The sequence below is a fragment of the Muntiacus reevesi genome, chromosome 3 (genome assembly GCF_963930625.1).
Source record: "Muntiacus reevesi chromosome 3, mMunRee1.1, whole genome shotgun sequence".
Lineage (NCBI taxonomy): Eukaryota > Metazoa > Chordata > Mammalia > Artiodactyla > Cervidae > Muntiacus > Muntiacus reevesi.
The window spans coordinates 176,422,347-176,444,390 of record NC_089251.1 but is presented as its reverse complement, the minus strand read 5'-3'; the positions used below and the strand labels follow the sequence as shown (position 1 = coordinate 176,444,390).

Genomic DNA, 22,044 nt, shown 5'->3' with positions numbered 1-22,044 from the left:
TTCCTTTTTTTATTTTTTATTTTTCAGTGGGTTTTGTCATACATTGATATGAATCAGCCATAGAGTTACACGTATTCCCCATCCCGGTCCCCCATCCCACCTCCCTCTCCATCCGATTCCTCTGGGTCTTCCCAGCAATAAGAACTTTTTAAACTTTTCCCTAGAACAATGAAGAGCCACTGAGAAATGCTGAGCAAGAAAGAGACAGGATCATATTTGAATTTTAGAAAAGTTTCTCTGGTAGCCATATAAAGAAGGGTCTGGAAAAGCATAAGAATAACAGTAGGAAAATAAGTCAGAATGTTTTAGTAATCATGTCAGAGAAGACAGTTGGAAGTGGAAACACTTAAGAGATATTTAGGAGGTTGAAAGATATAATTGAAAGAACTTGTTGAATCATTAGAGGGTTGGTGAATGGGAGGAAAGTGGCAAAAATGACATTGAGTTTCTGACTTGAGCAACTAGGAGAAAGATGTGGCCACTGTCTGCCCAAAGGAGAAAATATGGTACGCTCAGTAAAAGAAAGAAAACTTCATTTTGTGGCATGTTGAATTTGAAAGCTATCCTGGGAGATGTCCAAATAAAAATGTTCAGAAAAAAATTTTGATATATGGGCCTGGGACTCAAGAAAGAGCTTTAGGATTGAGGTTTGGGTGTCACTGGTATAGACGATGACTGAGAAAATTCTGATTTAACATGGCAAACCTGCTATCCCTCCTCACATCTGAATGGAAATTACAACATAAAATTTGAGGATAGAAATCCACCTGCAACAATGAATAGAAAAGTAAGAAGGATTACCAGCAGATAAGATAGTTCAGCACTTGTTTCTGGAAGTGCATTGATGGATGATCTAAAGGAATGAAATTGTGGCTCAGAACACCTAACAAGGAGATGCGACACTGCAGGGAGATGAGCAGAAATGTGCTCACTGGAACCTTGAAACTCACTGGGCTTAAAATTCTTAAATATAATGGAAGTTGGGAGAGATAAGAAGAAAATCAGATAGGGTAGTAACTGTAAGTCTGGCAATGAAGAGTATGTCCTCATCATTTGCTTTGCCCTCCCTAACAACTGAAAAACAGAAATATGAAAAAGAAAAAAAAGAAAGTAAAACAATTCATTATTATAACTGTGATAATGTCAATAGGAAGGAGGGATAAAGACCAATGGCTGTAGGTCAATGTTAATGTTCTTTCCTTTAAAGAACAGGAAATAGTCAAAACTAAAAGCAAGAAAGGAGAAAATAAGGCATAGAAAAAGCAGAAAATTATTGGGAAATAAAAACTAAACCATAGAAACAAGTCCACATATATCAGTAATCATAATAAACAGAAATGGCTTAAGCCCCTGAAACATGTAAGATGCTGGGCAGACAAAAGTTTTGTTTGAACATCATTATGTAAGAAATGGGGTATGCTTATCTTGTTCGCCCACAATGGGTACAGAATCTTCACTGCAATTGTCTGGACCATGAATCCATCTTTGGGTTTGTCATTTAGCTTTAAGAAAGCAACAGTAGGGATCTCTATTGAATGAAAAGTACATTCTATTGAACTAAATTTTATTCACTTTGAGTTTTGGGTTTTCTCTCACTAGGAATTGATGAAAGCCTTGATAAGTGTGACAATGACAATTACCTGGCTCAGCTCTTTATTCTTTCACTGTCCAGTTTGTTCTGAATTTCTTTTTTTAATCCATAGCAGGTCATTCAATACTAATCACTTATAGTTTAGGTTTTAAATGACAACAATCTTACTCACTGAATGCTAAGTAGTATTTCCTTTAGTAATGTTGCTATAATGTCTGATATGACTATAGTACAGCAATTCATCCTGCCTGTTACTTGAGTGGCCCCACCTTTTCTGTCTGCCTCCAAATATTCCTTCAGCTGTCTCTGGATTTTTTTTCTGCAGTTTCTGTCCTTTGAGGCAAATGATAACTTCCCAATCATATTTGAGTTTAAAGCTTTTCCCCATTGGACAGATTCTTAGGTACTCAATCATATCTTCTAGTTACAGGAGCCTAACTGTTTAACTATTCTATGACTACTATAATGTAAACTAACCACATATTTTATTTTGACACTAAATTAATGATAAGAAATCAAAGAAAAAAAAAGCAAGAAAAGCTAACAAGACATCTTTAGAAGGTGATAAGAGTGGATATGGTTTTTCTAGTAGTCACATATGGATGTGAGAATTGGACCATAAAGAAGGCTGAGCACCGAAGAACTGATGATTTTTAACAGTGGTGTTGGAAAAGACTTGAGAGTTTTGGACTGCAAGAAGATCAAACCAGTCAATTCTAAAGGAAATCAATCCTGAATATTCATTGGAAGCATTGATGCTAAAGCTGAAGCTCCAATACTTTGGCCATCTGATGCAAAGAACTGACTCATTAGAAAAGACCCTGGTCCTGGAAAAGACTGTAGGCAGAAGGAGAAGCGGATGACAGAGGACGAGATGGTTGGATGGCCTCACTGACTCAATGGACATGAGTGTGGACAAACTCCAGGGAATGGTGAAGGACTGGGAAGCCTGGCATGCTGCAGTCCATGCGGTCACAAAGAGTCGGACATGACTGAGCAACAATGCTCAGTCGAATTCAATGCTCAGTAAAAATTCACATTTTTACCAAACTATGAATAATCTTACATAATTAAAAAGAGCTAAGTGTTTAACCAAAGAAAGTTCTGAATGTGTTTTGTGTTTGGGTTTTGAATAAAATACAAAATGTTTTTGGTGTTAAAAAAAACAAAAACAAAACTTGGTCCAAGGGTCTTCCTTGATGGCTCAGAGTAAAGAATCCTCCTGCCAGTGAAAGAGACCCAGGTTCAATTGCTGGGCCAGGAAGATCACCTGGAAAAGGAAATGGCAACCCACTCCAGTATTCTTGCCTGGGAAATCCCATGGACTGATGAGCCTAGAGGGCTACAGTCCATGGGATTGCAAAGAGTCAGACACGACTTAACAACTGAGCCGAAACACCACCAAACGAGTGAAACTGTCCTGCTTGCGTTAGAATAAGTCCACATTTTCTCTGCGGCTCTAGATTTCCTATCTGTAAAATGGGGATAGTAATAATATTTACCTCATAGGATTTGCTGGGAAGATGAAACATGCTCATACATGTAAAGCACTTGGAGACAAGTACATGGACCACATATGCTCTCAATAGTTACTAGCTCCTCTCGGCCTTAACTCATCAAACCACACCAAGCTCCATCACAGGCACTGCAAGTACATCACCAAACAAAACGAATCCAAATTTTGGGCTTTATGGTTTTTGCATTTGTAGTAAGAGGATGCAGACAATAAGACAGATAAGCAAATGATGTGATATATACCAGCCAGTAGTAAGTTCCATGAAGAAAAATGAAGCAGAGAATGAGGAGGGGGAGGTCTGGGATTGGATATGGTGATTTTAGCAGGGTGGTGCAGAAAGGCATTGCTGGAGGAGGGATGGGAGTGAGCTCTGTGCATTCAAGGAAAAAGACCACTCCGGGCAGAGAGAAGAGTAAGTGCAAGCACCCTGAAGTAGGAGTCTACACGGAATAATCAAGGAGCAAGACGGCCGATGTGGGTAGAGCAGAGTGAGGCGGAAAGCAGTAGGAGGCTAGGTCAGAGACATAACAGGGGACCAGCTTGTGGAGGTCCTTTTATTCTGAGTGACAGGTCAAGACACTGGAGGTTTTGAGCATGGGAGTGTTATGATCTGACATACATTTTATAGGATCGCCCTGGCCACGGACAGGCAAGGTGAGACACGGGGATGGAGATCAGGTAGGAGGCTGTTTCTGAAGTCCTGTCTACAGATCACGATGGCTCTACCTAGGGTTGTTTGAGGGAGAAGGTAAACATAGTCAGGTTATATAGATATTTCGACAGGAGAGGTGACAGGTTTTCCTGATGGATTAAATGTGAGGTTTGAAAGGAAGAATGGGGTGAAAAATGACTTAATACCACCAAGGTTTCTCAGCAATCAGATCAATAAAAATGGAAACCTGGAATAGAAAAAAAAAAAAAAGAAAACAAAAAACAAGAATGACTTAATTCAACTGAGGTCTGAACCTGAGACTCTGCAAGCTTATTTATATTAACCGGATTAGGGAAGACTTGAGTAATGGTTTGGGGAATGAAGGAGCAAAGTTGTCACTGTTGTTTTTCCTCTTCCTTTTATTATCATTGCCATTATTTTTGTTGTAATGAGAGGTAGTTTCACCAGCCCTTCTCTTTTTATTCTTAATCCATCTCCTATCAGATTTTCTCTTTTTTCCCAGCAAGCCACTGTGCATCCCACCCCTCTATTTGGTCAACACACTACAGCAAGCTGATCCCTTTTCCTACTGTCATCTAGTCTCATAGAGAAGTAGATGGATGCTTAGCATGACTCTCTATCCAGGGAATATAACTTTGACCCTAGCCACACACACACCCCCATTTCTACATTCACATCTTCCTTCTCAATCTCCCCAGTAGTGTTGTTATAAAAGAAAACACCTGCTTTTTCTTCTTTTGGACATTTTGCTGTCCTTTGCTTTTTCTCATTTTAGCCATTTCTCTTCCACTTACTCCAGGTTCCATTTATCCTCCCACCAATTCTTCCCCACTAATAACAATGTCTACTTTCACTCCCATGAACTCTCCTACAACCCATCAACACGGCAATAAATCTCCTGACCTATCTTTCTAGCTCATCCCTTTCCACCGGTCCTCAATTAATATTTTTTGCTGCAGGAAGAGTCATTTGAGGTCTCTGAGTTCGATCCTCTGTAAAATAAAGGAATTAAACTAGATTATCTCCAAAGATATTTTCAGTTCTAACTTCTGATCAAACTGACTCTGTTTAGTTATTCAGTATTTTTTCATGTGTGGCAATTTCTCATTTCCTAGTGAGCTCATCTTCAATTTTCCCCCCTTCATTACTTCCTATAGTTTCCAAAATCCTAACCACATTTTTTCATCATTTTTTCTTAAAATGGTCAAACCAAATGGTTTTTGCCCATACCTTAATGTTAATCAAAAGAGTGTGTTTCTTTTTTTTAATTTTTCCTAACATTAGCACACAAAATAATTAAAGGAAAATGTTTCGAAAATAAACTTATTTGGACATTTCTTTACCCTGGGTGAGATGCTATGATTTTCTTTGAAAAATGTGTGACTGAAAAGTTTTGTTAATGCCAGTGACAAGCAGCTAATGGCACAACATCACTTTGATTTTCTGACACATCCTTGAGCTTTCCATCGTCACATCTTTGTGGTGTCCTCACCTTTGACTTTCTTTTGTCCTGTAACTGCCCATTTTGATCAGCTAATGAGAAAGTGAGAGTGATAAGAAGAAAACAATTTAGCTCAGCCAATTGCCTCTTTTTCAAATAAGGAAACAGTTTGTTCTTCGAGATTTCAGACTAAGTTAGAAACATTTTAAAAATCCTGTACACAGAGGTCATTTTTAATGCTTTTATTTAGCAAAAGTTCCAGGTGATTTTTAAATACATTGGACATCCCATTCATTGAGGAAGGAAAGTTGTTCCAAAACATTTTTTAATAGTCCTAAACTGATTTTGTCTATCAAAGCAAAAAAGGAAAAAATCTACCCCCAAAAATGTCTTTCTATAGTGGAAGTTACATAGCTGGACTTCCTAGACATTAAAGAAATTCACACACACACACACACACACACACACACACTTATATAATTAGAAATATTCCATTTTTAAGGTTAAATTTTATCAAACACGTTGTGACTATAAATGGGTTACTTGAACACAGTAGTTATTTCTACTTGTTTTTAGCAAGAGAGCTGGTCTTCACATTATATAATCCTAGCTTACAAATTTTACTCTGAAAATCATAGGATACATTTGTCCTGCCTAGCCTTCTCTGCTCAAATGAAACCATTTCCTCTGAGTCCCAGTTACAGGACACCTCTCCCTTCTCTGAATTCCACTGGAACTCACCTTTCGTCCTTCTCTCCCCCATACTTCCTAAATCAGACTCTCTCACAGCTATCAATAAATATTTATGGAAGAAAAGAAGGAGCAGAAAAATAAATAAGCATTGTAGGTTAACAGAAAAAAGTACAGCTCTGAGTCAAACAAACCTTATCATATTTCATCTATTTATTCACCACATGACTGAGGACAGTTGATTTCATCTCTGTGAGTCTTAGTTTCCTCATCTCTATAACAGATAATAAAAACCTTCCACTTGGGGTACCATGAAGATCACATTACATAAGATTGTAAAGCATCCAGCACATAAGAGGCACCCAATAAAACTTTTTTCCCCTTTCCCATATCAGCCAATCATTACTAGTTCAATCCTGCAGGGCACCTGATTGAACACAGGGATGCTTCTAGGCTGTGAGCTTTTAGAAGGCAAAATCTTATTAATCTGAATTTCTTATAGAGCCCCAGATAGTGAATTGCACTGTCGGGAGGCACAGTAACTGTTTTGCATTAAACTGAGGGTAATCCAGGATCCCCCCTAATCTGTGAAACAATTAACTATGGACTTTGGCACTTGGGGCTCTTCTGGGAACACAGCTCCTCTTGTGAGCAACCTATGGCTCGGGCCACTCCCACCTGGAGATGGCCCACTGTGGTTTAAACGAGGATAACTAACTTTCCTGAATTCTATGCTGACTGTCAGAACACTGCTCCATTTCCCACTCTAGAAACTGCTGCAGACAAACTGACCTTCCACTGGGAGAGGCTGAACTCACCAAAGTGTGCCGGCAACACCACAGGTGTTGTGCTTTTCACAACCCTGAGTCAAACAAACCTGGGTGATAAACTCCAGCTCATCCCTGACCAGCCTCGAGACCCGGGCACCCTAGTTCTGCTCACAGAGCCTCAGCGAAAACACATAAAGATAGTAACAGTACTGAGGTCATCACACTGGACTGTGCATACAGAAGGAAGGTGAGGCTTTGGAACATGTTTTAACAACTCCCAAGTAGGATGCAACAACAAAAGACTAGAAAGTCATTGCTTTGGATCATATGGGGCTCTCCCTTATGGGAGATGCGAGTCCAGGCTCGCATCCACTCTATTCTCTGGCCAACTGACCAATTCTTCCTTTATAATCCCCTTCAGTTCAGCAGAGCTGTGTGTGTGTGTGTGTGTGTGTGTGTGATCACACAGTGACGACATCTAGGTTAACTCCCTAACTTTACTTCTGCCTGCCAATAATCCCCTTCAGTTCAGCAGAGCTGTGTGTGTGTGTGTGTGTGTGTGTGTGTGTGTGTGTGTGTGTGTGTGTGTGTGTGTGTGTGATCACACAGTGACGACATCTAGGTTAACTCCCTAACTTTTCTTCTGCCTGCCAAGTCACAAGCCAGAGCAGCGGTGCGTTCACAGGCCAGCAACGCACTGGCCCTGCATTAGGGGCCATCTGCCCGCCGGCGCAGACCTGGGCCCGTCCCCTTTCCGTCTGATGCTGGAACCGCACCGCACAGCCCAACGGCTCGTGGACTTTTCTCGGGGTCAGTCACGGCACCCTTTGCAAAATATTTCAAAGAAGATCCAGTTCAACCAAAGCAGGGCCGAAAGTCAGCCCCAGACTAAAGAAGGCGGGTCGGGCTTGGGGGGTGGGGGGAGTGGGGTGGGCAGGACCCGGCTTTCCAGCCGAGGAAGAATCTTGGCTTCTAGGTCAGTAACTAGCATCAGTCCAGGCTTCCTAAGGAAACCCGGAGGGAGGGAGGCGGCTCCATCATCGCCCTACACACCGCACACGGAAGACCGCATCTTCCCGAACTTCTGATAAAAGTCTTCCTCTGCGCGGGCCAGGGCTTCTTCGTCGATGTACACCGCCGGCCTCTTGGCCACGAGGAAATACTGCACCTTCCTGCGGCTCCAGCCCCGCACGTACTGGAGCCAGCCGCACACGGCGGCCGTGGAGCGCCCCACGCCGGCGTTGCAGTGCACGTACACCGTGTGGCCCTTCTCCAGCAGCGCGTGGAGGAGACACACCGCCTGCGGCAGCATCTGGACGCGGCCTGCGGTACAGAGAGCACAGAAGAGCCGGGTGAGACCGGAGCCACCCCGGGCCGCCCGAACAGTCACTCCTGCGGCGGGAGAGGCGCGCGTGGCGGAGCTAGCCTCCCTCCTTTGTGTAGAAGGAAAAGGTGAGCCGATCGCAGAACCTGCTCATCACCAAGTGGAAAGAGCAGCCGGGAGGCAGTAGGTCAGATCTGAATTGTCCCTGGATTTTGCTGCTCTTTTGAGTGAGCCTGCATCCCTGCAAACCTCCCTTTAAAGGGAATTTCACTAGCGCCTGGCCTGAAAAGCATGGGTCCTTTCATCTATAAGAGGGGTCTGGACAGAGGTTTAAAGGATTTCAAAGAGAAGTTCACAGACCCCATCACCTGAATTTCCTTTAATCCAATAGGATCTTCCAGGTAAACGCAAAACAGAATTAGTCTGTACTGGTTAAAGGAGTCCATCTGCCTCATCTTGGACATAAGCTAATTTTGATTTGTCCAGGGGAATGGCTAACTTGTTAATTGACACAGGTGGGATGGCCAGTCATTCATGTATCCCTTCTGATGACAGTGTGTATTGGGGCTTCCCTGGTAGCTCAGCAGTCAAGAATCCGCCTGCAACACAGGAGACCTGGGTCAGGAAGATCCCTGGGAGAAGGAAATGACAACCCACTCCAGTATTCTTGCCTGAGGATTCCCATGGACAGAGGAGCCTGGTGGGCTACAGTCCGTGGGATTTCGAAGAGCCGGACACGACTTGGTGACTAAAGCACCACCACCATCACAGTCTGTATTAAAACTGACTCAGTTTCCCTTTACTGGGCAATTATGATTACAGGCGTTGCTGCCCTGGGGCTCCTGTCCTGATAATTAGACGTCCAGTGTCTTGCCCTCAGCACACTGAGACAGGATATATAATGCTCTGCTGGGGCCTGTTGGACCCACGCCCTCTCTATCATCCTAGGGACAGAGAGCCCCCTCAAGCCAGCAAACTCTTAGATGTCTAGAGTTTCTTCTGCTCTCAGATTCTCAGAGCAAAATGAATCTGGTGGATTTTTTTTTGGAAGGTGGAGGATGGTCATTGTAAATTACTTCGAGAACGGGTGGAAGAGGGAAACTATACAGAGACCTGGGTGAAAACTATGTGCTGTGACCTCACATCCCCCAGCTGCTCTATGTCCTCAACTACATGGAGACACCATAGTCCTGGGGGTGGGGGGGCATCTTTCGAGGGTCACAGAGAAGGCCTGTCCAGCCTTTACACTACCATCCCATTGGATGACTGCAGAGGTGGGAAATGCCCCCCTGCAAATAACCTCACACCAGATCTTCACTGAGGCCTGCAATTCTCCCATGAGAGCTGCTCAGGTAAGTTCAAACTTTCCTTAGATGTCCTTTCTTTTTTTTTTAAATGCAAGTGCCTTGAAGGGGCCAACACAACAGATTGCAATCAGGCATGAGCACCTTAGAAGGAGAGAGTTACCAACCCCCGCCCCCCCACCCCGTGGCCTGAAGACCCTCCCAGGGACCACTCTACTGTGACAGGAGGGGGCTTAGCTTCAGGCCCACCCTGCTATGATATCTATCAGAGCCGGAGATCTATATGAAGCCAAAAAGGATTTTAGTAGCTCTAGTGTTCTGTTACTCCCTCTGACTAAGGAATCTAAAGGCCCCACATGGCAGCTGAGAGATGGTTTTAACAGGAATGATTCAAGCAGAGCACACTTCACAGTTCCTGCAGCTCCATCTCTCCCCAGTGCCTGTTGCCACACTTCCATGTCCCCTGCCTGGTCCCTGAGGGCATCTGAATTGAAGTCACACCAGCCCCTAGGCCTTGCTAGACTGCTGAGTCCACACTGTGCCATAAACTTTAATTTATGCCTCTGCGCTTGGTTGCAGGGTGTTCTGAGGACAGAGCTTGGGGGGCCTGCCATACAGTCACTCTCCTAGAGGCAGTGAAGTAACACCCGAGATGTAACAAGCCATAAGACACCATATGTATCAGAGAGTGGTCTCGCTGGATATCTCAGGGAGAGAACTGTGTCTTTGGTCCACTATTTAAGTTCAGAAATCAGATGAGGCAAAACCTCCAAGGTCTGTATGAGTGACCATGCTGATAACCGTGAGGGCTGTTCGAATGCAGACTTCGCTTGCTTAGAGGGGGTTATTAGAAGTTTAAGGACTGTTGGCCAGGAAAGGAACTCCCAACGACGGATCCAGGAAGCTTGGGCTCGTCCTGCTCCTGGCTCAGCTGGCATCACTTCTCAAGTTCCCCAGTTTCCATGTTCATTGCCAGGGAATTAACAGAAAGATTTTTAATGGGACTTTTCAGCAAATGCCCAATACACAAGTAGACCACAGCAGCCACTGGCAGGAGGACCTGCTGGAGCCAGAGACCCAGAGTTAATGCTCCACTTCTGTGGCATCAGGACCAGCCTGCCCTGGCAGGTCTACATGGGCCCATCAGAATCCCCTCCCTTTTCCTTCTCTCTGGCCAGAAGTACCCCCAAGGAAGGATCTGCACCAAACGGCCAAAATGATCTAATATTTCCTTCTTTCCTTTTTATCTGTAAAAGACTCTTCAACAGGTATTTTAGAACTTGAGAAAGGATTTGTGTTAGTTTAAGGTTCAGTGAGCTCAGACACATAATCCTGGAATGTAAATGTCAGCTGCCACTCGGAAACTCCAGAAGGCTCCCAGTTTAAACACAGGTCTCACCCACTAGAGGTCCTCTCCTAGAATCACTCAACCATCCCACTTAAGAGCTGCTGAACACTTACTTAAATAACATGAAGAAGGAATAAAAAGGGGCACCAGCCTATCTAGGATGCTCACTCATCTCAGCCTGGCCTCAGCTGGAGGCCTCCTTTATTTTGACTCTGCTTTGATCGGTGGCTCAGACGGTAAACAATCAGCCTGCAATGCGGGAGACTCAAGCCCAATTCCCAGATTGGGACGATCCTCTGGAGAAGGGAAGGGCTACCCACTCCAGTATTCTTGCCTGGAGAATTTCATGGGCAAAGGAACCTGGTGGGCTACAGTCCATGGGGTCGCAAAGAGTTGGACACGACTGAATGACTCTCATTTCACTTCACTTTGATGGATGACAGCGAGCATGTACTGGGCTGTTTCTGTCTGCTGACGCTGTTCTAAGCTCTGCATGCGACAGCCTTTACAGCCACCTCTTAACAAATATGGGGCTGGCACTATTATCACCCTCAGTTGTATCAGAAATTTGTGCAAGGTTATTCCTTAATGGCCACTCCAACCCAGCCGTCCAAATTCTGAAGTCTCTGGCGTTAACCTCTGTACTACCACCTTCCCTAGCCTACCTGGTCCGTGGCTGGCTTGCTGGCCCCCATGCAGTCAATGCGAAGCCCCAGCGAGTCCCTGCCCCCCACTTCCCGAGTCACGCAGCAGCTGTGCCCGCAGTGGGACAGGGGCATCCTCCCTGGGGCTCAGCATCTCTGTCCCTACCCAGACGGCTGTCTGTGTCCTACAAGTGCATGTCTTCTTGTTTGAAAACCCATTCTAGGGAGCCAGAGCAAATGTGTGTCATCTTGAAAAAATCACCACAACCTAAAAGTTGGCAGTTATTTGGTGGGGATTTTTAGGACTTCAAGCCCGGGAGACAGAATCTCAAGTCACCCTGAAAGAACTGCTCCAAGGAGGTGAGCGGATGAGCCAGGGAGGGCAGGGAGTCTAAACATCAAAAGATTATTGTTAAGTAAAGGAAACCAGATGTCCCCAGTTAAGGAATGTATCTTTTCTGTGTAGGGGAAGATGCAAGAGTCTGAGCTCACTGGAACCATTCCTTTCATATGCATCTGAGCTTTCATCTGAGCTATCCTGGGGCCAGTATCCTGTGGTCATCACATCCTGAGCTCCCGTGGGCTCACCCACAGGGAGTGACTGCAGTCTGAGGGCTGTGGATTATGGGTACTCTTCTTCCTCAGTGCCCTTTGACCTCACCAGCTCACATAAGAGGGCTGGAATCACTGACGACTTGACATCCTTGTTTACTGATATGGCAGGAAATATTCCACTTCTCATACATAACCCACCAAGGAATCACACAAGGGTCCCCAGGATCAGGGCTCACCCAATAAAGCCAGTGTCAACCAGAGCCCCTAACTTGAATGTTTCATATTTAGCCTCCAGATGGAATTTAATTCAATAAAATGCTAGCATTTTTAAAAACAATAATACCCCCAAGGCAAGAGAGAACCACTGATTTTTTTTTTTAAATATAAAACATTCCAAATTTTAAATGTTGGCAAGTAAGTTGAAAATTTTAAAGCCAGTCCAGGTCCAACAAAACACTCCACCATCTGTGATTTTTACTTTGGAATTTAAAACAGGGCTTGACTCCCCATAGATGCTCAATAAACATTCACTGAACACATGAATTAAAACAAAGTAAAACAAAACCATTAATACCGATTTGATCTGAGACAGTCTAAGACCCTTCTTATCTAATTTCTGGTCCACATCTCCTCCAAGTTAATCCAACTCTGGAATGGCTTTTGGGGGTCCCTGAAGATATCTGAGGTTGACCTAAGGCTGGCCCTGAAAGAAATTGTTCCTGGCACAAGTTTCAGCCTTTCCAACACACACACACAGGTCTTTCCTTTCTTAATCCAGATTAGTGCTGAATATATTACAATTTTATTTGAGCTCATCTTCTTTTCTTTAATTTAGATAAGGTCCCTGTTATCTATAACACCCTTTAATAGAAACGGAAGAACTTGGCACTGGCAATATAGCCCCAACTTCGGAATTTTCAAAGCTCTTCCATATCAATTATCTTATTCTACTGTTATAATCCTGCAAGGCAGATATTATTACTCCTTGTTTTCCAAGTCTGCCCGTAGCACACAGCTGCTCCACGGTGATGAGGCTCACGCCCAGGTGCCGTGGCTCCAGGGTCAGTGTCTCTGCCTCGTGGCAACACTGCCTTTAGTGTGTTGAGTCAGAGAAAAGACTCAGAACGTAACAAAGGGATGGGCAAGGACTCTGCAGAGCGTATTAACCCATTTGGGAAGCAAGGTTAGACCGTCTGTTATAAATGGTGCTGTGCTGCGCTGACAGAGGTCAAAACACAGTCTGGGTACTTCCTATGGGAAGGATAACTTATTTTCTAATGACCATTTTTTATGTGTTCAGGTGAGTGCTACATTTGGGAGCTTTTTGTTTCTCAGGTGAAAGATACAAACAAAACCAAAAAAAAAAATGTCTTTTTCTTTTTTTTAAAGAAAAGAAAAAAAAATCTAAACAATCCCAACCCTTCTGCATGACAAAAAGTACAAGAGTGAGAATCGATGGCACAATTGATTATAACAGGTCTGTGACAACCAGTGGTGACAGTCAGGCCTAACAAACTGTCTTCCTTCTCAGACTTTATCTGACAGCATTATGCTGCGGCTCAAAACACTTCCAGATGGATTTTTCTCTGGAGTTCTAAAAATATTCAGCTGAATTAATCTCTGTGTTCATTGTGCTAATGTTGTGAGCCACTGAGATTGATCTATTGGTCAAAAATTCCTCTGCAATTCAGGAGTGGTTGTTAACCCTTTGATTACTCCCCCAGGTTTTGCTGAACCACAGAAACTCTTTACTCTTGGGTTTTCAAGTGGGAGCTTTCATTTCTGCCATTTCTTTTGTTTCCAAACTGCCTCAGTGTGAAAGACCGTGGGTCCTGGTGATTCCAGGACCCCCACAAGATTTTAATACAATTACAGTGGCTCCTTGGGGATAGCATTTTCCCTCGGGCTTCTGCATATTCCCAAACTATCAAGCAAATTGCCTACCAGTTAGCAGGGTTTGGGGGTAATCAGTGCATGGGGTAGGGCAGGCCATATTTATCTTAGCTTCTCTGAGCCTAGTCTCACATCCTATTCTGATGGGATAACGAAGCTAGAAGATCACAACCAAAGAAGTGAGAATCAAAACCCTCCCTGGAAGCTATGGGCACGCGATCCTAACAACCTCCTTAGTGTTGAAGCCAGAAAAGCAAACTGGACGGGGCAAATATGACCCAGGTTCACTGGGCTTTTCTGTGCACATCATGTTTTGGTTGTTTTCTTTTTTTTTTTTAATTCCTTGAAAAAAGACAGAGCTCTTGAAGCTAAATCAAGCTTCTTTGGATCAGCATTCATTACCAAGAAGAGTAATCAACCAATCAAACCTTCAGAAAGAAAAATAGTATCTCATCCCCAGCAATAGTTCAGTTCAGACGGACCCACTGAGGGGCCCAGCCTGGCCAGCAGGACCACAAATATTCATCAAGAGTCAAGATGGCCAAGGCCCTAAAACTGTCAGAGCCCACCATCCCCACCTACATCTTGTCTTGGAGTACTGACTGGGGACACAAGCTATCTCCCTAAAAACTCATGAAGTGAAAGTGAAGGTCGCTCAGTTGTGTCCAACTCTTTGCGACCCCGTGAACTACAGCCTGCCAGGATCCTCAGTCCGGGGAATTCTCCAGGCCAGAATACTGGAGTGAGTAGCTGTCCCCTTCTCCAGGGGATCTTCCCAACCAAAGAATCAAACCCAGGTCTCCCGCATTGGAGGCAGATTCATTACCCTTTGAGCCACCAGGAAAGACCAAGAAACTCATGTCTTTGTCTAAATCCAGCTGATGATGAACATGGCAGGTTGAAAGTGTGGGTGGTAGTCTTTATAAAGCGCGTGAAGAGTCCATGTGAGCGTGTAGAGAAGCTTCATTGCGCGGTGGCAGGTGCAGTGTTCTGGGTCTGACTGCATGTGTTGAAATCCAGGCTGTGTCTCTGCTGTATGACACCAGCCAGGTCACTTAACTTCTGTGTCCCTCATTCTCTTTCTCAGCAAAATGGAGATAACAACACCTGCCTGGACTCTTGTCATGAGAACTAAATGAGTTAACGTTCAAAATTGTTCAGAACAGAGTTTGATACATAATGTATTTGGGGGGGAAGATGACTGATGATAGAAACATTTCCTTGCTGGACATCACTGTCTTCCTTCTTTCCTCCAGAATAGCAGTTCACCAAATGCCTTCAGAAGGACTGATGCTGAAGATGAAACTCCAATACTTTGGCCACCTGATGCGAAGAACTGACTCATTGGAAAAGACCCTGATGCTGGGAAAGGTTGAAGGCAGGAGGAGAAGGGGACAACAGAGGATGAGATGGTTGGATGGTATCACTGACTCGATGGACATGCATTTGAGCAAGCTCCGGGAGTTGGTGATGGACAGGGAAGCCTGGCGTGCTGCAGTCCATGGGGTCGCAGAGTCGGACAGGACTGAGTCACTGAACTGAACTGAAACGCCCTGATTCTGCGCCAGTCCATAGCTCTCTGCTGCCCTCTGCTGGCATCTGATTGATATTATTCGAGTAGCTTGTGGATTCAGAGATCTCCACTCCTTTCCTTCAAGAACCCTATTCCCCAACCAGGCTGAAATACAGATTATTCCTTTAAAATCCCACGCCTCTGTGCCTTGGTTGTTTCTCCCACAGCCATGCCCTTTCTCCCTCTATGTTGACCCGCCACGCCCACCTCAAATCCCAGGACACTTACATCGCCTCCCTGTGCTTCTCTGCAGAAATTCTCCTCCCACACCATAACCCTCCTAGCGCGCATGACTCATCCTCATCACCTTCTTCTTTGCACTTTAATTAGCTTTGAACTTGCCTTACGGCCTCTTGCCGTGAGATCAAACTGCTCCTTATTTGTCTCCGATCCTTGGCAGAACCCGTGTCACACCCTAATTCCCTCTTCACGAAGACAGGTTCCGCCAGTGTTTGTGCGGTAAATGGAAGCATCACAATTGCCGCCCTGCCCCGAGCTGCAGTTTTCTCTCCTCACCTCTCACCTTAGCTGCTGCAGTAACTTCCTAACTGGCCTCCCCAGACCCGCTGTGGGCCCATCCCCGTGTTCTCCACCCTGCAATCAAAGGATGCTTTTGGGGGGTGGCGGGGAGAAAGGTTATCTTGGCATCTCTCAGCCTCCCTCCCTTTCAACTGCTTCTCACTGCATAAGGATAGAGTCTCAAGCTTTCTTTGTGTCTCAAGTCTTGTAGGACCTCGTTCCCTTCTTCCCAGACCTGCAGCCACACAGACCGTCTTTCAGTTCCTACAATACTCTGTGCTCTCCCGAAAGAAGGACTCTTTCCTCGCTACTCCCTCTGTCTGGAAGCTTCTGCTCACCTCACTTGTGCCCAACTCCCGCTTCGCATCTCAGTTCAAGCACACCCAAGAAAACCTTCCCTAGCCCTTTTTCCTAGGTCTGATTTGCCTGTGCGTGCTCTCGTTGCAGGATCCGTGTAACTTTCTAATCAGAAAACTGACCAGAGCTTTACATTTCTATTTGCAGTCATTTGATTAATGCTAATCTTACCTATTGGACTATAGCTTCATGAGGACGGCAGCTGTGCCTGCTTTTCTTCACCTTTGAATTCCCAGCCATCAGCCTAGGGCCCCACACACATAGTAGATACACAATAAATATGTTTGATGAATAAATAAATTAAAAGAACTAATGTGAAACAGAATCTTAGTCAAGGTGTCAAAAGATATATATATCTTATATATACCATATATGTGTGTATATATATATATATATATGTATAATATATTAACCCCCACACCTTATATATATTCCATATCTATCATTCACATACAGGTTTTCAGTTATAGACAGGTAGGTAGGTAGATAGGCAGACAGACAGACAGGCAGAAACCAACCAGGGCTTCTCTGAAACTCATTCCACAAGCCCCCTCGGACACTCACCTTCCGTGCTCATGTCTGGGGTGGGCATCCAGATGTAGGCCAAGCCTTCCTCCTTGTACAGCTTAATCATAGTGTCTGGTGTCATGGGTTCTGGGTAGCGGTTACAGCCTGAGGAATTCTGTACAATATCCCATTCCGTCTGGAAATTCATTACAGCTGTGACCCCTAGTTCATGCTTCAGTTTGATGGTTACGTGTTCCACTTGGCGAGGGCAGCTACCCAGCCAGATATTTGGTAGGATCCTAAGAAGGATACATGGAGTCAACTATAACTGTTGTTGGCGTTATAGCAGTTGCATAAAACATGCAGTGTTAAAATGCAATTAACCTTCAACACTGGCACAGGAAAAACTGTATTAAGAACATGAGAACCAATATTATTATTAAAAGACAAAAATACTGGTGGTGGCGTTTTGAGGGAAACAAATAATTCAATTAACTAGAAGGTCAGGGTATAAACATTAGGAAACCAAATCAAGCAATATATTAAAATAAGTCCACCATGTTACACTTATTCCATGATTATGGTTCAATATTAGGAAATCCATCAACATATTTCAAAATACTAACAAATTAAGGGCAAAATTCCTATGATTATATCATAAATTCTGGAAAATATGTGCTAGAATTCAGCAATCATTCCTGTTTAAAGCTCTGTATAAAACTTTCAAATAGTATGAGATTAAGAGAAACTAATAACAACCTTCTTTTAAATAAAATCAATGTAAAGATTATTTCCATTAGTATTCAACATTATTCTATATGCTTCACCTAAAGCTATAATGTAGAAGAAGAAATCTCTCTCTGTCAAAAAAAGATTCAACTACAAGAGCTATGAACAATATTAAAAGTATTAAGATTAAATTATCTGGATGAAGGAAAATACACAAAAATCAAATAACCATTCTCTGTACTACTAATAGTCAGGTAGAAATAGATTGGGAGGAGGAGGGGAAGTCATATTCAAAAATAATGACAAAATTATAAAATATCTAGGAACGTCTTTAACCCAGAAAAAACTATAAAATTTTATTAGAGGACATTATAAAAACAATAACAACAAATAAGTAGACATACTGTGATGCTGTGATTTATTATAAGAAACACATATTTGTTCTTCATCCCCATATCTGACAGAGTTTCTAAATCCATTGAAATTTCCTAAGAGATGACAGCCATAAAGGTGTCTTTTCTTAATGAGGCAATTTTAAAAATGCAGCTAAGGGTGGGACTGGTTGCCAGGGTTTCCAACCCTGTGATTAGAGGGTTGGAATTTTCATCCCACCCCCTCATCTCCTGGGAGTGGAGAGGGACTAGAGGTGGAATCAGTCACTTTTGGCCAGTGATTTCATTGACCAGGCCTATGAAATGAAGCCTCCATAAAAAGTCAAACAACAAACTTTGGGGAGCTTCCAGGTTAGTGAATACAGAATAATGGGAGAACAGAGGGTGTGGAAGTTCTGCTCCTTTCCCATGCCTTCCCCTAGGCATCTCTGATATCTGACTGTTCCTGCGTTACATCCTTTTATAGTAAACTGGTAATCTAGTAAGTAAAGTGTTTCTTTGAGTTCTGTGACCTCCTCTAGAAAATTAATCAAATGCAAGTCTAAGGAGGGGCATGGAGAAACCCCAGTGTGTACCAGTCAGTCAGAAACACAGGTAACAACCTGGGCTTTCAACAGACCTCTGAGGGCAGGTTGGGGGGATGGGGGGGTGTCTTCTAGACTGAACCATTAGCCTGTGGAATCTGATGCCATTTGGGGGTAGGAATGTCCTTGTGGATATTGAAGATTATTATGGAAAAGATAAAAGGATAAAATTTTAAACAAAGACAAACGTTGGAACCCAGAAAATACTTACAGTGCCCTGAACAGGGGGAAAGTGAACGTGCTAGTTGCTCAGTCCCGTCGAACTCTTTGCAACCCCATGGACTATAGGCCACCAACCTCCTCTGTCCATGGAATTCTCCAGGCATTCCTGGAGTGGGTAGCCATTCCCTTCTCCAGTTCAGTTCAGTTACTCAGTCGTGTCCGACTCTTTGCAACCCCATGAACCGCAGCACTCCAGGCCTCCCTGTCCATCACCAACTCCCGGAGTCCACCCAAATTCATGTCCGTTGAGTCAGTGATGCCATCCAACCATCTCACCCTCTGTCGTCCCTGTCTCCTCCTGCCTTCAATCTTTCCCAACATCAGGTTCTTTTCCAATGAGTCAGTTCTTGGCATCAGGTGGCCAAAGTATTGGAGTTTCAGCTTCAGCATCAGTCCTTCCAATGAATATTCAAGAATGATTTTCTTTAGGATTGATTGGTTTGATCTCCTTGCTGTCCCAGGGACTCTCAAGAGTCTTCTCCAACACCACAGTTCAAAAGCATCAATTCTTCAGTGCTCAGCTTTCTTTATGGTCCAACTCTCACATCCATACATGACCACTGGAAAAACCATACCATTGACTCGACACACCTTTGTTGGCAAAGTAATGTCTCTGTTTTTTAATATGCTATCTAGGTTGGTCATAACTTTCCTTCCAAGGAGTAAGCGTCTTTTAATTTTATGGCTGCAATCACGATCTGCAGTGAGTTTGGAGCCCAAAAAAATAAAGTCAGTCACTGTTTCCACTGTTTCCCCATCCATTTGCCATGAAGTGATGGGATCAGATGCTGTGATCTTAGTTTTATGAATGTTGAGCTTTAAACCAACTTTTTCACTCTCCTCTTTCACTTTCATCAAGAGGCTCTTTAGTTCTTCATTTTCTGCCTTAGGGTGGTGTCATCTGCATATCTGAGGTTATTGATATTTCTCCCGGCAATCTTGATTCCAGTTTGTGCTTCATCCAGCCCAGCCTTTCTCATGATATACTCTGCATACAAGTTAAATAAGCAGGGTGACAATATACAGCCTTGACGTACTCCTTTTCCCATTTGGGACCAGACTGTTGTTCCACGTCCAGTTCTAACTGTTGCTCCCTGACCTGCATACAGGTTTCTTAGGAGGCAGGTCAGGTAGTCTGATATTCCCATCTTTTTCAGAATTTTCCACAGTTAATTGTGATCCACACACTCAAAAGATTTAGCATAGTCAATAAAGCAGAAATAGATGTTTTTCTGGAACTCTCTTGCTTTTTCAATGATCCAGCGGATGTTGGCAATTTGATCTCTCGTTCCTCTGCCTTTTCTAAAACCAGTTTGAACATCTGGAAGTTCATGGTTCATGTATTGCTGAAGCCTGGCTTGGGGAATTTTAACCATTATTTTACTAGCGTGTGAGATGAGTGCAATTGTGCAATAGTTTGAGCATTCCTTGGCATTGCCTTTCTTAGGGACTGGAATAAAAACTGACCTTTACCAGTCCTGTGGCCACCGCTGAGTTTTCCAAATTTGCCGACATATTGAGTGCAGCACTTTCACAGCATCATCTTTCAGGATTTGAAATAGCTCATCTGGAATTCCATCACCTCCACTAGCTTTGTTCGTAGTGAGGCTTCCTAAGGCCCACTTGACTTCACATTCCAGGATGTCTGGCTCTAGATGAGTGATCATACCATCATGATTATCTGGGTCATGAAGAGCTTTTTTTTGTACAGTTCTTCTGTGTATTCTTGCCACCTCTTCTTAATATCTTCTGCTTCTGTTAGGTCCATACCATTTCTGTCCTTTATTGAGCCCATTTTTGCGTGAAATATTCCCTTGATATCTCTAATTTTCTTGAAGAGATCTCTAGTCTTTCCCATTCTATTGTTTTCCTCTATTTCTTTGCATTGATCACTGAGGAAGGCTTTCTTATCTCTCCTTGCTATTCTTTGGAACTCTGTATTCAAATGGGCATATCTTTCCTTTTCTCCTCTGCTTTTGGCTTCTCTTCTTTTCACAGCTATTTGAAAGGCCTCCTCAGACAGCCATTTTGTTTTTTTGCATTTCTTTTTCTTGGGGATGGTCTTGACTCCTGTCTCCTGTACAATGTCACGAACCTCCAACCATAGTTCATCAGGCACTCTGGCTATCAGATCTAGTCCCTTAAACCTATTGCTCACTTCCATTGTATAATCAATCATAAGGGATTTGATTTAGGTCATACCTGAGTGGTCTAGTGGTTTTCCCTACTTTCTTCAATTTCAGTCTCAATTTGGCAATAAGGAGTTTATGATCTGAGCCACAGTCAGTTCCAGGTCTTGTTTTTGTTGACTGTATACAGCTTCTCCATCTTTGGCTACAAAGAATATAATCAATCTGATTTCAGTGTTGACCATCTGATGATGTCCATGTGTAGAGTCTTTTCTTGTGTTGTTAGAAGAAGGTGTTTGCTCTGACCAGTGCATTCTCTTGGCAAAATTATATTAGCCTTTGCCCTGTTTCATTCTGAACTCCAAGGCCAAATTTGCTTGTTACTCCTGGTATTTCTTAACTTCCTACTTTTATATTCAAGTTCCCTATAATGAAAAGGACATCATTTTTGGGTGTTAGTTCTAAAAGGTCTTGTAGGTCTTCATAGAACCATTCAACTTCAGTTTCTTCAGCGTTACTGGTCAGGGCATAGACTTGGATTACGGTGATATTGAATGGTTTGCCTTGGAAACGAACAGAGATCATTCTGTCGTTTTTGAGATTGCATCCAACTATTGCATTTCAGACTCTTTTGTTGACTATGATGGCTACTCCATTTCTTCTAAGGGATTCATGTCCACAGCAGTAGATATAATGGTCATCTGAATAAAATTCACCCATTCCAGTCCATCTTAGTTCGCTGATTCCTAGAATGTTGACGTTCACTCTTGCCATCACCTGTTTGACAACTGCCAATTTGCCTTGATTCATGAACCTAACATTCCAGGTTCCTATGTAATATTTTTCTTTACAGCATTGGACCTTGCTTCTATCACCCTTCTCCAGAGGAACTTCCAATCCCAGGAATCGAACCCAGGACTCTTGCATTGCAGGCAGATTCTTTACAGTCTGAGCCACCAGAGAACCCCATGTGAAGAGGGGCATAGGATCCTGAGGTTTTTTACTTAATTAGTGACTCCAAAGAATTCTCAGACACTCCACTGGGCCTAATGGGCTGAGTGAAAGGCCACCAGCAGGGACACATTTAAAGCACCCTAGAGCTATGCTTGATCGGGACCCTATGAGTTGAGTAGTCAAGTCTTTGCCGGAGTATAAACATCACACCCATGGGTAAGTGCCTCTTCTTTCTGGCTGTTGTAATGAGAGCAGGAACCTTCCTCTATCTGGACATTCCCTCCTTTCTTTCAAGCTAGCCCATAAAGACTCCTCCTGCAGCAACCTAC

The 22,044-nt window shown here is 43.5% G+C and overlaps 1 protein-coding gene across 5 annotated transcripts in view; it reads right to left on the bottom strand.

Annotated features, from left to right (window-relative positions):
- Positions 1-5,448: 5,448 nt before the first annotated feature.
- Positions 5,449-22,044, bottom strand: part of EPM2A (EPM2A glucan phosphatase, laforin) — a 102,959-nt gene continuing 86,363 nt past the window's right edge. For 4 of the 5 annotated variants that reach the window (XM_065931196.1, XM_065931195.1, XM_065931198.1 and 1 more), the window contains 2 exons: positions 16,763-17,004; positions 5,449-8,004 (listed from right to left, as the gene is read on the bottom strand). In XM_065931196.1, coding sequence (XP_065787268.1) covers positions 7,727-8,004; positions 16,763-17,004 — 520 coding nt within the window. In that variant the 3' untranslated portion in view covers positions 5,449-7,726. The remainder of the gene's footprint in view (positions 8,005-16,762; positions 17,005-22,044) is intronic. The other variant, XM_065931199.1, reaches the window with a different exon arrangement.